This window comes from Corticium candelabrum, chromosome 4, assembly GCF_963422355.1.
Source record: "Corticium candelabrum chromosome 4, ooCorCand1.1, whole genome shotgun sequence".
Taxonomy (NCBI): domain Eukaryota; kingdom Metazoa; phylum Porifera; class Homoscleromorpha; order Homosclerophorida; family Plakinidae; genus Corticium; species Corticium candelabrum.
The window spans coordinates 7569461-7583976 of NC_085088.1; the positions used below are offsets into that span (position 1 = coordinate 7569461).

General features: G+C 39.8%; 1 protein-coding gene and 1 long non-coding RNA gene across 2 annotated transcripts; one reads left to right on the plus strand and one right to left on the minus strand.

Annotated features, from left to right (window-relative positions):
- The first annotated feature begins 441 nt into the window (after positions 1 to 441).
- On the plus strand, positions 442 to 14205 carry LOC134178658 (BLOC-2 complex member HPS3-like). The gene is made up of 22 exons (XM_062645542.1): positions 442 to 1399; positions 5119 to 5468; positions 5526 to 5668; positions 5795 to 5900; positions 6673 to 6759; positions 6823 to 6995; positions 7054 to 7174; positions 7240 to 7326; positions 10265 to 10361; positions 10416 to 10473; positions 10527 to 10620; positions 12266 to 12340; positions 12407 to 12505; positions 12569 to 12635; positions 12695 to 12729; positions 12814 to 12918; positions 12981 to 13044; positions 13099 to 13289; positions 13349 to 13492; positions 13557 to 13634; positions 13700 to 13775; positions 13843 to 14205. The coding sequence occupies exons 1-22, from the start codon at positions 1132 to 1134 to the stop codon at positions 14022 to 14024; spliced, it is 2700 nt and encodes an 899-aa protein (XP_062501526.1). The 5' UTR covers positions 442 to 1131; the 3' UTR covers positions 14025 to 14205.
- On the minus strand, positions 8207 to 9340 carry LOC134178659 (uncharacterized). Its single transcript, XR_009969668.1, has 3 exons — positions 9035 to 9340; positions 8559 to 8977; positions 8207 to 8479 (listed from the first exon to the last, which is right to left on the minus strand). It is a non-coding gene; the product is annotated as an uncharacterized LOC134178659 (long non-coding RNA).
- Positions 14206 to 14516: the final 311 nt, after the last annotated feature.

Sequence of the window (14516 nt, forward strand, 5' to 3'; positions counted from 1 at the left end):
CGAACTTGAAATCTTGCCACATAGATTCTCTACAGTGGGAAAAGTAGCTAATGACAGGTCTTTATAGAGATCAACATGCAGTACTGCAATCCAACAATTTGAAGACGACCACTGTAAGGCTAAGATATTGAAGAAACAATTCCAAAAGACAGGGAACTACCATTGCAGCACTCAATATACCTGTGACATCTGTTGTCGTGTATAGATAAAGCCATAAATGAGATTTGTCAATATCGACAACTCAGTCCATCATCATCATCATCATCATCATCATGTGTTGATCATTCCTCAATTGGTTTGGTGATGTTGAAATTATACATTTTAACAAGACATGAGCAGAGTTTCTAATAGAAAGTTTAGAGTTAATTCTACTTTGGTAAGCTGACTACATATTTTTGTATTAAAACTTAGGAACATAAAACTCACACTGCTATGGTAGCTTTCTAGAAGGCTGTTGCTTGAATAGTTTGACATGGACATTATATTTCATAGTATATTTGTCAATTAGGCAATTTTGCATGTGTTAATTAAGGAAGTTTGGTATTTGAGGAATGCCTACACTCATGCATAAGAACATTGTAGGTTTTAATTTGGTTTCAAAGGCATTTGTGGTTATGGTGCAATTGATTGTAGGCTGTGCCTCATGACAAAATTTCAGTCAAGAGAGCTGCACATGAAGCTAAGCAACTTGAAGTTGTTGAATTGCCAGTAGCTGAGTCAACAACATGTGTTTCTTGCTGCCCTGTTACTGGTAATGTGGCAGTTGGAGGAAATGGGGTTATCAGAGTGTTTGTGTTGGTTCAAAATGAGCGCAACTGGGTGGAATTTGAGCAGTTTTCTGACATCAAACTTGATCTTGTTTGTGTAAAGGTGTCAATTTGTGAAGACTATGTTGCTGCTGTGAGTACAGACGAAGTGCTGGTACTTAAATTAAATGTTGCTGTTGGTGATGAGATTACTCAGACTGATGGCTGTTGCGATACCTTGAGTGAATCTAATCAAATAAAAGATGATGACAATTTGTTTGTTTGTGATTTTACCACAAATGCAGGATCAATTAATAATTTATCATCTCAGCTTGAACTTATTCAATTGTCTAGCGTTGCAGAGCAAGGGCCAATTGTAGAAAAGATGCAGGAGTCAATGGAAATTTTTGGTCCTGTGGCCAAGTTGTTGTGTGTCTCTATCACAGTGGAGCTTACCAAAGCTACTGTCAGAGAATACAGGAAACTGTTTGGTGCTAATTCTGCTTCAGAATTTGAAAGGCAAAGCATTTCTACATCTGCAGATGGGAAGCAGGTAATGGCTTCATGTGTAGTTCTACTCTATAAGAAATATATACATCTTGGAGGCTCCATTCATTCTCTACAGTTCGTGCCAACATTTCAAGCTTTGAAAGGTGAGAAGTTAATAGTGTGTAGTGATAGTTGTACTCTACTATGTCCAGTCGGGTCAATTTTTTATTTGTGTCAAGTACTTCTGAAGGTTAATTAAGTTGATGATATTGATTAACTGTAGTTCTTGATTGGTAATGTCTTAAGCCTTATCCACGCTGACATCTGGATCGCAATCCAGTTGCAATAAATCTAGTCCACATCAGGAGGTGGTTTCGATCACGATCGGTTGAATCTAATTAGAAATAATGGGCGTTACCTTCACGTACACTACGAATGTAGTCGGAACATCTAATGCTCTTCACTCATCTTTGTTCTTGCTCACCTTATGTCGCTGAATCAATGCTTTCCACAGGCAAGCAACCCACATTTACACTTCAGTCATCAGTAACGTGATACCGAAAAAGAGGCGGAGGTATCGTTTAGTGTGGACACTTGCTAGCACGATGGAATCATGATCTTGCTGATTGCGATCCATTCTGGTCTAGTGTGGACAGTCCTTTACATAAACTTGGACACTGCTGATCAAGGAAATGTAGTATTACTGTATGTTTAGTAATAGGTCACACATATAAAGAATTATTGTCATGTTTCATGCTGTTAGTGTTACAACAGAACTTTCTGTTTACTGTTAGAACCTCCTACATAATCATTCAGGTAAACAGGTTGGATAGAGCATTAATTCTGTTGCAAATAGGAGCATAGGCACAGTACTTTGAAGTTCATGATACTCTGGAAAGTACACTCTAGTAGGGTATGAAATTGGTGTGGCTATTTATAGATGTTTGTATGCATCTGACTTGGCCACACTACACAAATAGAACAAATTGTCTAATCACAGAGAAGCATTTGAGTCACATGTTGTCACTTCATTTAGGATTGCATTTCTTTCATCTATTTCGGCTAATTCAGATTAATTAAATGGATTACCTGGATGAGCTTTGACTTTCTTCATTCTCTTCAGAGGTGTTGGATTAGCTTTTCCCACTAATCCAACTAATCCGCTAGAATATGGATTACTGTATAAGATGGAATATTGGCAGGAAATTTATTTTGGCAGATTGGCAGATTTTTTAGCGATTACCATTATAGAATCCGCTATTAATTTGGCCACCGGGATATGTTGACATCACAGGCACGTAGATAAGGTAGCTATTAAATGACGAGGTGGCGGTACGTCACGCGGATGAGGCCACAAGATGGTATGTCTAATCCCTGCTTGCCGTCTGTTGTGTCTATGAATGAGGCCGTGAGGCTATATATATGGATGAAGCTGGACTTTCACGTTCACGCGGGTCCAGTTCTTCATCACTAGCAGTAGCTGGAGACCAGTAAGTTAATTTTAAAGAAATGTGAGCCAAGAACACAGCTGTCAAGCACAAACTCCTCCATGACCACTTATGGTAAGACATATTAGTTATCAACAACGATGTCCAACCGCCAAAATAAAATCCGCCAATATAAATTCCCACCAATGTTTAGTCTTACACGGTAGTTGGTTTAGATGAGGAATCCATCTAATCTTGATTAGCCGGATTAGATGAAAGAAATGTTCCCCAGAACAAAGTTGATGCATGGCAAACGATGAAGGTAATTTACAAATCCTTACCCTGGAATGAGTTTGCGAGTTGTGCTTAGAATATAATGCTTAGCTACTTACTGAGGGTCAGTGAAAACAGGATGTCGATTTTCAAGGATGTTCATGGTTAGCTATAGTAACAGTTTATCAGCTAGAGCCATCAGAAATGGGACTTTGCCAATGACTGCATGAACAGATAGCATACTCAATAGGTGTTGAATCACTTTCAGTTTGCATGACTATGTATGTGTGTGTGATTACATCTTGCACGTTCAGGAATGTGCCACAGTTCAGGTGCAGTTAAACTGATCCAATCTTTGATCAGTATTTGCATTTGGTCGTACATGGCAACCGCATTATTGGATTGTGTTGGAAATGAACAACAGAACCTTACCTGTTTGCAACAGCCAACACGAAATCAATCTTTTCCTGACTTACTACAATTACAAAAGAACCTAGCATTGAAACAATGCATAACAAGAAGCAACATTTTAATATGTTTCTTATTTGACAACACTTGTTGTGACGATGACAGATTATATTTTAGTAGTGTTAAGGTATTTATGATTCAAAATACGGTGTATATTCTCTGTGATATGGCATGGGGACCATTGGCAATGAGGATCAGTGCTTTCCTGGTAGTCATTGATATCTACTGGGCATGCTGTTTAGATCTGGCGAAATCCTGTAGCGCATGCAGTCAATAATCGATAAGCCAGTTACTATGCGCCACATGGATTACACAGAAACATGTACCTCTCTGGGACTTACCTGCCGTGTTGGTGGGTGCCCATTTGAGAGTAAAGACTCCACTTACCCTACTTAGAGGGTGATGACGACATAATGTAGTCACCGCCGTGGCTTAGTGGTTAGCGACAATGGCTTGGTGCCACTCCATGGTTTGGGGTTCAAACCCCAGTGATGACAGTAAATTATGAAACTTGTCTGTCTTTCTTCCTCGTGTTTTTCTAGCTTTGTCTATGAGACTATGACTTGTTTCAGTTGTTGGGGAGTTTCTGTGGTCTGGCGAACAGTCCATTGATGATGGCATTCAGTGCTTTCCTGGTGGTTGTTGATATCCACTAGGCATGCTGTACTGAGTTTGCGGCCACCGTAATGCCTGCCATCTATACTGGCCATTCATTGATTGTCGTGTGGACACAGAAACATGTACCCCGCTGGGCTCACCTGCCGGGTTGGTGGGTGCCTAGATGGGGTAAAGACTCCACTTGCCTATCATGGAGGGGCATAATGACACAATAGCCTAGTGGTTAGAGTTCTGGTTCTCTGACCATGATGGCCTGGGTTCAATCTCGGGTTGCGACTGCAATATAATGAAACGAGTCTGTTGGTCTTTCACTGTCACTTGGCTATGTCTGTGAGAGTAGACTTTTTCGTCGATGGGGAGTTTCTATGATCTGGCGTGGGGATAGTTGCCAATGAAGATAAGTGCTTTCCTGGTAGTCATTGATATCTACTGGGCTTGCTGTTCAGAGCTGGTGAAATTTCTGTAGTGCATGCAATCAATAATCGATATGCCAGTTACTAGCACCATATGGATTACACGGAAACATGTACCTCTCTGGGACATACCTACCGGGTTGGTGGGTGCTCAGTTGAGGGTAAAGACCCCACTGATTCTACTGAGAGAGTGATGACAACATAGTAATAATATTAATAATCATAATAATATATTTTACATTGTACCAATAGGTACACTCTGTCACAAATAAGAATTATATTTGTGAACAAGTGAAACAACAGTCACTTTGTATGGTGTTAGATGAAATTTCACAAGCAGCGTGCTTGGTAGCAACATGACACCTAAATTGTAACTGTTTGCAACACGTTGATCATAGCTAGTTAAAGCTCCATAGCTGTCAAAGGGCGGGTGAAAACACAGCTTCAGTTAGTAGTGTTGGTTACAAGAGATGCTTTCTTTTAGAAATGCAAACAAATAGAAGTAGCAGTGCTTTGTAGTATAGGTGTTACAGTTCTCAGAATGTAATGGGCAGCCGGAGATTTACTGTTTGTTGGAGTGTCTTGGGCAGTTGATTTACAAGAATGTTTAATTACTTGTAAGAGATTAATTATGTAACTTTCTATTAGTAATATTAAAGATAATCACAAACTCTGTTTGTGAAGATGTCTCAAGAGTGACTACAAACTCAGGTCTTCCTTGTCCTCTTCTGCCACCAATTCATATTCAAGAAGTGAGACAGCTAGTGGGGATGGGTTGCTTTGTATCAGGTCCAAAGCAAGGCTATATGTATGATGTGAAGAATGATACTAAGCTTTTGTCTACGTATCCATACATGCATGAGACAACTGCTGCTGATGTTGGTTCTCAATTTTTACAAGCAATTACAACCATGGGACTTGAGACATACACCGTTCGAACATTTTCCCACAGTGTGCATGAAGTTAGGAAGAACGTAAAGAGGCAGCACGAGAAGAAGCACATGAAATTGGAGCCAGAAGTCTTATTTGAACAGGTTGGTAGAAGAAAAGGTTACTTTGAACATGTTTTATGTATAATGTTTGGTGCTCAGATGTGTCCACCTGTTGATGTACCAATATGCTTGATTGGCATGCATCCTTTTGTTGGTCTTTGTGGTATGGTAACAGTTGGTGACTATGTGGTGGTGTTGTCAAAAGCTTCTGAAACTGGAAAATTGCGTTCAGACCTTTGGAGGTGTGTGTGTGTGTGTGTGTGTGTGTGTGTGTGTGTGTGTGTGTGTGTGTGTGTGTGAGTGAGTGTGCATGCACGTGTGATATATGCAACACTTAATATTTTGTGTCTCGTGCTATACTTTGACAGTCGGAGGATATCCAAAGTTCTTGGTCGTTCTGAAGGAGCCGAATGCACGGAATGGGGTGTTTATGTGTTAACTAACATCTCAGCAGGGCAGCTTTTCAAAGATGCAGTAGGTTGCTTATATTACCGTATTTCCACGCATTTAGCTGCATGCCGGTTTAAGCTGGGGATTACCAGGGTGCCAGGGTACCCCGGGGTATACCGAGGGGGTATACCGGCATGCCGACAAAGAGAAGTGATTGACTAACCTTCCGATAGACTTGGACCCATAGATCTGTGCTGCATCCGTTCTTAGATGTTGATTGAACTAACAATAAACGCTAAGACGTGTACTTTTTCATCTAGCTGTAGTATATAATCAACCCTATAGTGTTTGATTTTTTCTGTCTTTATCCTCCTCTTTGTCATCGTCTTCCTCTCTTGCTTATCTGTCAGCCCTGTGTTCTTCTGCTTGTTCAACCTGATCCTGTGCGCCCTGACGAGACACTCCATGTTTCCTGGCGACTTTCATTTTGTTTCCACCGAGCTCGTCATACTTGTGTAGTACCACTAGCTATTTCGATTGTGTATGATCTTCTTTCACGATATGAAGATCTATTCTTGATACCTTCTGGCTGTTCAACTTTTCTTTTTCTAGCTGGGCTTTGGGAGAAGCTGCATTTTCTAGGTCAACGGCGCGTGTGCAGTAGAATTACCACACATGTGTAGTTCCTCCCTTGCCATTACCGGCACTCCCTCGCCTAATACTGGCATGCAGGTATCGTTACCAGAGTCCGACAAGCAAGTTTCTGGTAATGCCCGCTTATACCGGCATGCAGCTAAATGCGCAGAAATACGGTAATAATGGCATAATAGTAAAATCTGTTGATATTTTGTTAAAGATGGCAATGGCAAATGATCTGAAGTCAACCAATCCACCAGTATATCACCAACTGCTCTGTGAAGGAAATTTGTTGCTACGAAGTCAGGTAAAAGTGTGTTAGTATATTATTATATAGGGCAACATGCATCTATTAGTTGTTGCTGTGAAGCTGAATAGTGCCAATGTTCACCGAGCAGTCATAACTAGAGCAAACAGCCAAACAGTTTTAGAAAGGTCTGCTGGAACAAAGCATCATCAGATGCTACTTACAGTTGATGAAGAAAGTGAATGTCTTGGGTTGCTCTTGCAGTCTTGCATTTCACTGGCAGAGTATTATTGCACGTAAGGAATTATAACTGGAACGTTTTTGCTATGTGCAAAGATATTTGCTCATTTGTAGTCTGTCTGGAGTTTATCCTGAACATGCAGTTCTTTACTTCGAATTGAGTGATCTGTCTTTGTGTGATATTATTCAGAGAATGTTAGACACCAGAGATGCAATGAAGACTGATGACAGTGAAGTAACGGATAATAATACATGTTCCACATAAGGTGCTAGACACTGGTAGTGTATGCGATGTTATAGGAGCTCTTGTGTTATGGTCGTGGATTGACAAATTACATGATGATGCAACTCTTTCCATGTGAAGGTCCTCAACTGTCACTCAGTGAGGTAAAACTTTGCAGTTATTGTACACATTGTGAATGCATGAGGCACTGTGACAAGTTAGCATTGCAAAGTTAAGTGGTTAACCAGTATTTTATTGACATCAGCAGAGAAATGATGCGTTTTTTGTTGCCATGTACATAAAAATAGCATTTACTGCTCTGTGCTGTAAGTTTCATTACATACACTTGCTCATACATAGTGCCAATGGTACAACATCAGTTGTTTGCTTTTGCTTCATATGCTGAAAATTTTAGTATGTGTCGTCAAGTGTCTAAGAGCTTTAAACATAGTTGGAAGAATTTACAAGAAGGTGAACATTGTCTTGTAATGAATGCGAATGTCTTTGGATCTATATAGGGTGTTTGTGCAGAAAGACTACTTTATAGATCTTGCATAAGTAAGTCTTTTTATCAGTCGTACGCCTTTTTTGATAGATATTGTCAGAGTTTACTGCTTTTTATTTGAGACACACTAACCATTGAAAAATTAATGGTCATCTTGATGCAGACGTATTAAGTAATTGTCATCAAGTGTGCTTGCATGTATGTGTCCTTGTATGTGTATACATCCTTAAACTACTACTAACTGATTCCGGCTTTAAGTCACTGTTCAGAAAAATGAAAAGAATATGTATGAGTACTGTAGAAACCTTTTTACCAAATCATTTTGTGGCTGATCAAGTGTTAGTCTCCAGTCAGGTAGCTTACCACCATATATTGATGAAACTTTTACAGACCAGATAAAAGCATTAAATTTTGCATGAAGTTTTCTTTAGTTCAAACGAATAAAGTCAGTGATAGTACCCTCTTGAACTTTACTTGGTATCTACAACAGGGGAATTTTAGTTTGAAGTTAATTAAAATTATGAAACTGTTATGGACCACCTAGTTTTGTGTTTATTCTGTATCAGTTTATGCTTCTGATCTTGCATTACAGTTACACGTACACAGTAGTGTGCAAATCAGTGTTTTTTCACATTTACAATTTATTATGCAGTCAATTTTCCAGGAGCACCCATGGGCTTTCAGCGCACATGTGACATCTCTGAAAGGGTTGAGAGAAGTAGACTTGCCTTGTTCAAACTCCCTTGGGCACAATCAAAGCAACGGCAAAGGGTAAGACTGCTGCAGAATGATGTTGTTCTCTTCCGACAACTCTACATTTCAAATGCAGGATAAGGAAACGATATAGACAATGTTTTGCACATGCAATCTGAAGTATTTGCCAATACCTACCTTTAGCAACCTTTGATTGCCAAATTTGAAGTCTGACATGTTGAGATGCTTCGAACAACCTTGCTAGGTAGACCGTCTTGCCAGCAATGATTGCACAATATTGCATGGTGCTGTTGTAGTTCATATTTTGCTACCTCCAATGTCAGCATGTTTGATGAATGTGCCAACAAATTGTTCATCTCTACTTACAAAGGCAGTGACAACTAGCTGACAGAGTGGATGGAGTATGGGATACATAAAATACAGGAACATCATAAAAAGCTGCCAAGGAAATGGATCAACGTCTATGTGATTAAAAAAACAAAGTTTCTTTGACTTCCTACTTACCAAGTTGCCCAAACTTTTCATGTACTGATGAATAATCACTGTAACATCTACTCCAATGTTCTGCTGCAATCACGAGGAAGCAGATACAAGAACTATTCATATAAGCATGATTTGGAAAATGCATTCAAATACAAACAGTAGATACGAACATTGTTGTCATCGTGATTGACAACATTCACAGCTTCATTGCCATTCACCCCTTGGTAAACGTTTCAGTCACATTTGGCACCGGTAAGCACTACTGCTTGTACCACATCAGTTCAACGTGCAAGTAGCTTGGAGAGCCTGCATCTTACAGCATCGTCTTTCCTAAAAATTGGTAAACAGTCAGCCTTGTAGTCCTGATAAGCATACCCAGAATTAACGAAAGTCTTGTGTCTCTGGGTAATGGACCTTTTTCAATTGCTTCAGGTAAACACAGCTTGGTTTCAGATATTGAAAAGGTTTGTAACTGTCTTGTATGACAAAAAACAATGTCAGAAAGACCCTTTACCATAACCATGCATAGAGAGGCTACCACATACACAAGATGCACTGTTACAACACTCCTTACGTGTGATATACCAACTGGAATCTGTACTACTAGTGAAAAGGCAAAGCAATCCTGATCGCCTGTCTGGTTCATGGGATCGTGAATGCTTAGAGTGCGGTTTTCAATGACATGCTCACAGTGGTTGTGGTACACTGTTTTTTAGTTCTTCCAAACAGAGCACTGAACAAATTACAGATTTGTGTGTACAGTTGCGACCACCTAGGGTTAGGAGCTCTGAAAAATAATCCAGAAATGGGAAGTGTTCATTATAGATAAAATTGCAGCAGAAGAGTTGAACGATCATTTAGAAGCGAGTGAGAAATTACAACAAAGTTCTAGTATATGATTATGCAATGTAGCCCTGACGCAATGATGTGCAAATACTGGGAAATCTTGAGAGGAGCATAATAACATCTTGGTTTTTTATGTCAGTTTTGCAAGTGCAATAGTAGGCAATCGTATGAAGAGGGTGGTGAGGGCTTCTAAGTAAATGATTAGTAAGACTAAAGCAAGTGCTAGGAAAGTTTGTGCTTTTATCTGCTTTGTAATGGATCAGGGGTTTAAGCCATCTGACTACTAGTAGCACAGTCAACAACAATTAGCCATAACCAAACCAAGAAATTTTTAGTACATCTACTTGCACACATGATGTCTCCAGAGTGGTCACAAAATGTGCAGCTGGATGTACAGCTGATGTTTTGTGTGCTTGTGTTGAACCCTGTTTAATTACTAAAATACTTTAACTACTGTTTACTTACTTATTTTGTGCCTTATATGTTGTGGTGTAGAGGATCTATGCAGCTCAAGCTTGTTGTTTGTGGAATGTGTCTTATGGCTGCTGTTGTAGGATATGGGAGATTTTATTGTTGACCTCTTCGCAGCTGTAGACAGAGAGAATTTGTCTGCTGTGCTTCTTGAGTCTCGACTAAAAACGTATTCTCAAGGTACTGGAATGATTATGTAATATTATTGAGAAATTTTAAAAGGTTTGTTTACAGAGAAAGCTCTAAACCATCTCTATGCTGCTCTTAAGGATTATACTATAGCAAGCAAACAGTATGCTGTTACTGATGGTCATGTGTTGTCAGAAATTGTATGTCCAATTTCAGGTGTGTTGTGAGAGACACTCTGGCTATTGCTGTTCTCAATCTGGAGTTGTGTGAAGTAGATGTGGCTGAGAAGGCTTTAAGGTCTTTGGCAATTGTAAGTTATAAGCTATTGTTTGTAATACCGTATAACCGGTTACTTCTGTGGTCTTAAGTTTCTGCGATTTGAGAATTTAGGGAAAAGTTTTAATTACTGCGAATTAAATTTCTGTGCTCACCAGGAAGACAGTTACTGGCACAACAGTGAGTTGCTAGGACTCCGAGGATAAGCCTAAATAGCTGCTAATTTATTTGTGCGTTCCGTGATATATTTGCAGAATTCGCAGAAATATCATGATCACAGAAGTAACGGGTTATATGGTACAACAGTACCTGGTTGGTGTTATAACGTGTAAGTAATTCTTGTTTATGAAACAGTCTAATATTGACATTCATATTAACTGTAGCCTGTATAGTTTGTTAGTATTAGGAAACAATTTGCATGTCTGTTGCCTGTTGCTGTCTATGTCTTGACATAAAAGGAGGGTTCCATGCTTCCAAGGTGATAACAGATTTCTAGAGATGTGTTCTTTTGTATTTTGTGCTTTCCTGTCCTTTTCAGAGTTTCCTTTGTCTTTGCATGTACATATCACCAACGCGGTAGCTGTGGTATGTAGGGTTGAGTTTGTGTTCAGTTCTTCTGTTAGAGCGGGTAGTGGTATCACCTGTTTACGCTACAAAGCTGATTTCTATACCAAACCTCTGCGCTTGCAATGGAGCAAGTCCATGACTACTCAAATTTGTCTTTGCAGTGCATGGTCCCCTCTCGAGGGACCAACCCCTCGTAAAGTTTCTCGATGACGCAAATGCTACACTTTCCAGGTCATTTGAACACACGCCCATACTAGTCCTGTGTATACTGTACGTGTCGTCGCCCTCCACAACTCTTCCAGCAATCGAAGACTATTTGCTGATTGAGGCCGCTCTTCTACCGCTAGCGTTTCTCTCTAAATTCTGATTGCATTTGCACCAAATCCAACCTACACGTTTCCTGTACCAAGCACTACACGGGGAGTGTGTCAATTCTAGCTTCACTGTCCACCTCGCCAATTGCATACTGTACATCTGCTCGTGTACACCGTTTGCCGCTGAGCATATCTAGAACAAAGAATGCAAACAAGTATAAAAACATTTTGAAAAAATGAGAAAGATGTAGGGTTGCCGTACGAAAAAGAATAGAACAAGGCCATGTAAGGGTGTGCTGTGACATCCTCATATACAGACTGACTGAGCAATACATCATCCCTACATTGCACCATTTTCCAATTAGAAAATGGTGCAATGTAGAGATGATGTATTGCTCAGTCAGTCTGTATACAAAAGATGTCACACCCTTACATGGCCTTGTGTTTATTGGTATTTGTACGGCAACCCTACGTCTTTCTCATTTTTTTCAAAATGTTTTTACACTTGTTGATTTCCTTTCTTCTTGTCATAAATTACTGAATTGTAGTAAGCACTTGAGCGAAGGTAGCATTCAATGACAAGACAAGATGCATAACAACGTATTTATCAATTGAAAGTGTGTATAAACAACACAAGAAAAATAAACAACATTTCAAACAAATCATGAAAAAGAATTAATGTTACATGGCTTGAAGGAACTCTAAGGAAGACAGCACAGTGATAGAGCCACTAGTATTGGTAGCATTACCGTTTTTATGGGTGCAGTCATGCAGTGCGTTGGTAATATGTTCATGTAGGGTGACCTGTATGATGTCTGTGAGGAAAAGTACAACTACCTTGTTGACAATAACAGTCTCTCACCTCTGGGTCAGGTAATAGACAGTACTCCAGTTGCCTTGTGTTTTTTCTCTGACAAGTTGCACTTTATGACCCTCCAGTTGATTTGCAGACATGAGACGGGTGCATTCATATCAACAATGCTGCACATGTACACCATTGGAATAATGGACTTGGATCAAGCTCTGCAGATATTAGGGGTACCTGAGCACTTTCAATTGTTCAATGTGTATTGTGCTAACTGATGAATCTTAATTGCGTAGGTTTCCGACACAAGACGGCTGCATGAGAACAAGTATGCTTGTTATTATCTTGAAGCATTTCTGTCAGGTAGATATCTACTGTACATTTTGTTCAACAAGTTGTCATTGTTATTGTGATTGTAACAGATGGTTCCAGAAGCAAGTCATTTGCCAAAGCAATGGTTAGTAAGTAATGAGTTCTCTCCATCTCCTTTTCCATATCGTTTTGGGAGGTCCATGTTTGGTGACAAAGTCAATGTGTTCAGGATGTGTTAGTGAGACTTTATGTGCAGCAAATAAAGCAATCAACTTGTCAGGCAACTCAAAGCAGCAGCCCTGTCCCTTCCGCACAGTCACATGACCTGAAGAAGGTACCATTGAACTTCTTGTGTAAGGGTGCATCTTATTGCCAACATTGCTGCCACTGTTGTAGGTTGCTGGGTATGGATGTTACAGTATCCGGCCAAGTTGGCTGCAATACCTACCACCTTTCAGGGGTTAATATTAAGGCACATTTCTTCCAGCTCAGCATGTAGTAAAAGTGTGGTTAGATGTCAATATGAAGCTGCGTTCAGCTCGAATTCGTTATACGGGGCAACGTCCCAGTGACAAACTGCCAGGACGTCAGAGATCAGATCGTTTTGATTTCCTGGATGTCCAGTCTCAGATGTTTCGGAGAACATCTCCCCGGTCTCAGATACCAAACATCAGAAGCAAACATCAAGATTTGATAAACCTTCAGGTTATATTGATGTTGGAGTACATCACAGTTACACCAATGATATGTTTGTTTGTCATTAGAGTCTTCTTTGCTCTAAATACGCTTTTCAGTCTTTGGCTCAGACGGTTCTGGATGAACTTGCTGCCTGTGGTCAAGGCATACTGCAGGATGTTGAAATTTCTCTGAAAGTGTTGTGTTTACCAAAAGTGGGATTCAAAATTCAGGTGTGACAAGTGATGCTCTTATAGTTACTTCTTCAGCATAGTTTTCATGTTAATTCATGTGAAGGCACTTGATTTACTGACAACCAGTTACCCCGACTGTCTGGTGCCATATTCAACTCACATGCCACTTGATAAGGACCAGGTGCAATGTTTACCCATCTTACATTGTAATCCACTTTGTGATTAAATTTTATATGGGGTGGGTAGTGGCAGCATGTATTGAGCTGTCTTCTTGCTCAATCCCAGCGCCAAGGAACACAGTCAGATGTAGGAGCTTACAAAGGTGGGTTTGACTGTTTACGTTGTTCCAATGTTCCTTTGCTGTATGCTATTTATTTCTTGTTGGGTAGCATGTTTGGATCACTTGGCCAACATAATGGTGTCAAGAGATTTCATTGCTTTGCTTCCTTCTCAAGGAAATGCTGCTTTCTTCCTGCCATATATTCAGAGGAACTGTGTTGTGTCCCTAGGCGTTTCACTTCAACAGAAATTAGTCAATCAGTGTAGATCCCAGACGCATGACAGGGTGTGATAGTGGTAAGCTAGGTGTTTGAAGAAAGAGAGAAATTCAATCAGAATAGTGATGGAGTCACCAGCAAGAAGGTTTGCTAGATTGTGTAATATTCTGAGGACAACTGTATTTACCATACTATGTAAAACCGATGCTTTTTGTATTACAAGCAATTCTTCTTTAACTGATGGTCTTTGATATATCCAGACTACTGAATATTAGTTATGCATAATTCTGTTGGTTGTATGCATAAAGCTTTCTTACCCTTAATTTTTGCATCAGTAATCAAGGAAAGTGATAAGACCACTGTGCGCATCATACATACAATGCAGCAGCCAAACCCAGTGCGGTTCATGCAGACTAAGCTAAGTTAAACTTTTAATTAAATATAGATAGTTAATAAAGCCCTGTTTGAACAAGAAACAAAGTAAACGAAAGAAGTTTCTTGGTTGGCTAGTGTAGAAATCCAAATTTGGAACCTCAATGTCTTAACCTGTGTATATTGTTTAGAAT

Coding starts and splice junctions, on each gene's coding strand:
- LOC134178658 (XM_062645542.1), top strand. CDS start 1,132: ATGCAGGAGTCAATGGAAATTTTTGGTCCTGTGGCCAAGTTGTTGTGT. Junction 12,730..12,813: donor AGTCATTTGCCAAAGCAATG/GTTAGTAAGTAA, acceptor CAATGTGTTCAG/GATGTGTTAGTGAGACTTTA. Junction 13,776..13,842: donor AGATGTAGGAGCTTACAAAG/GTGGGTTTGACT, acceptor CTTGTTGGGTAG/CATGTTTGGATCACTTGGCC.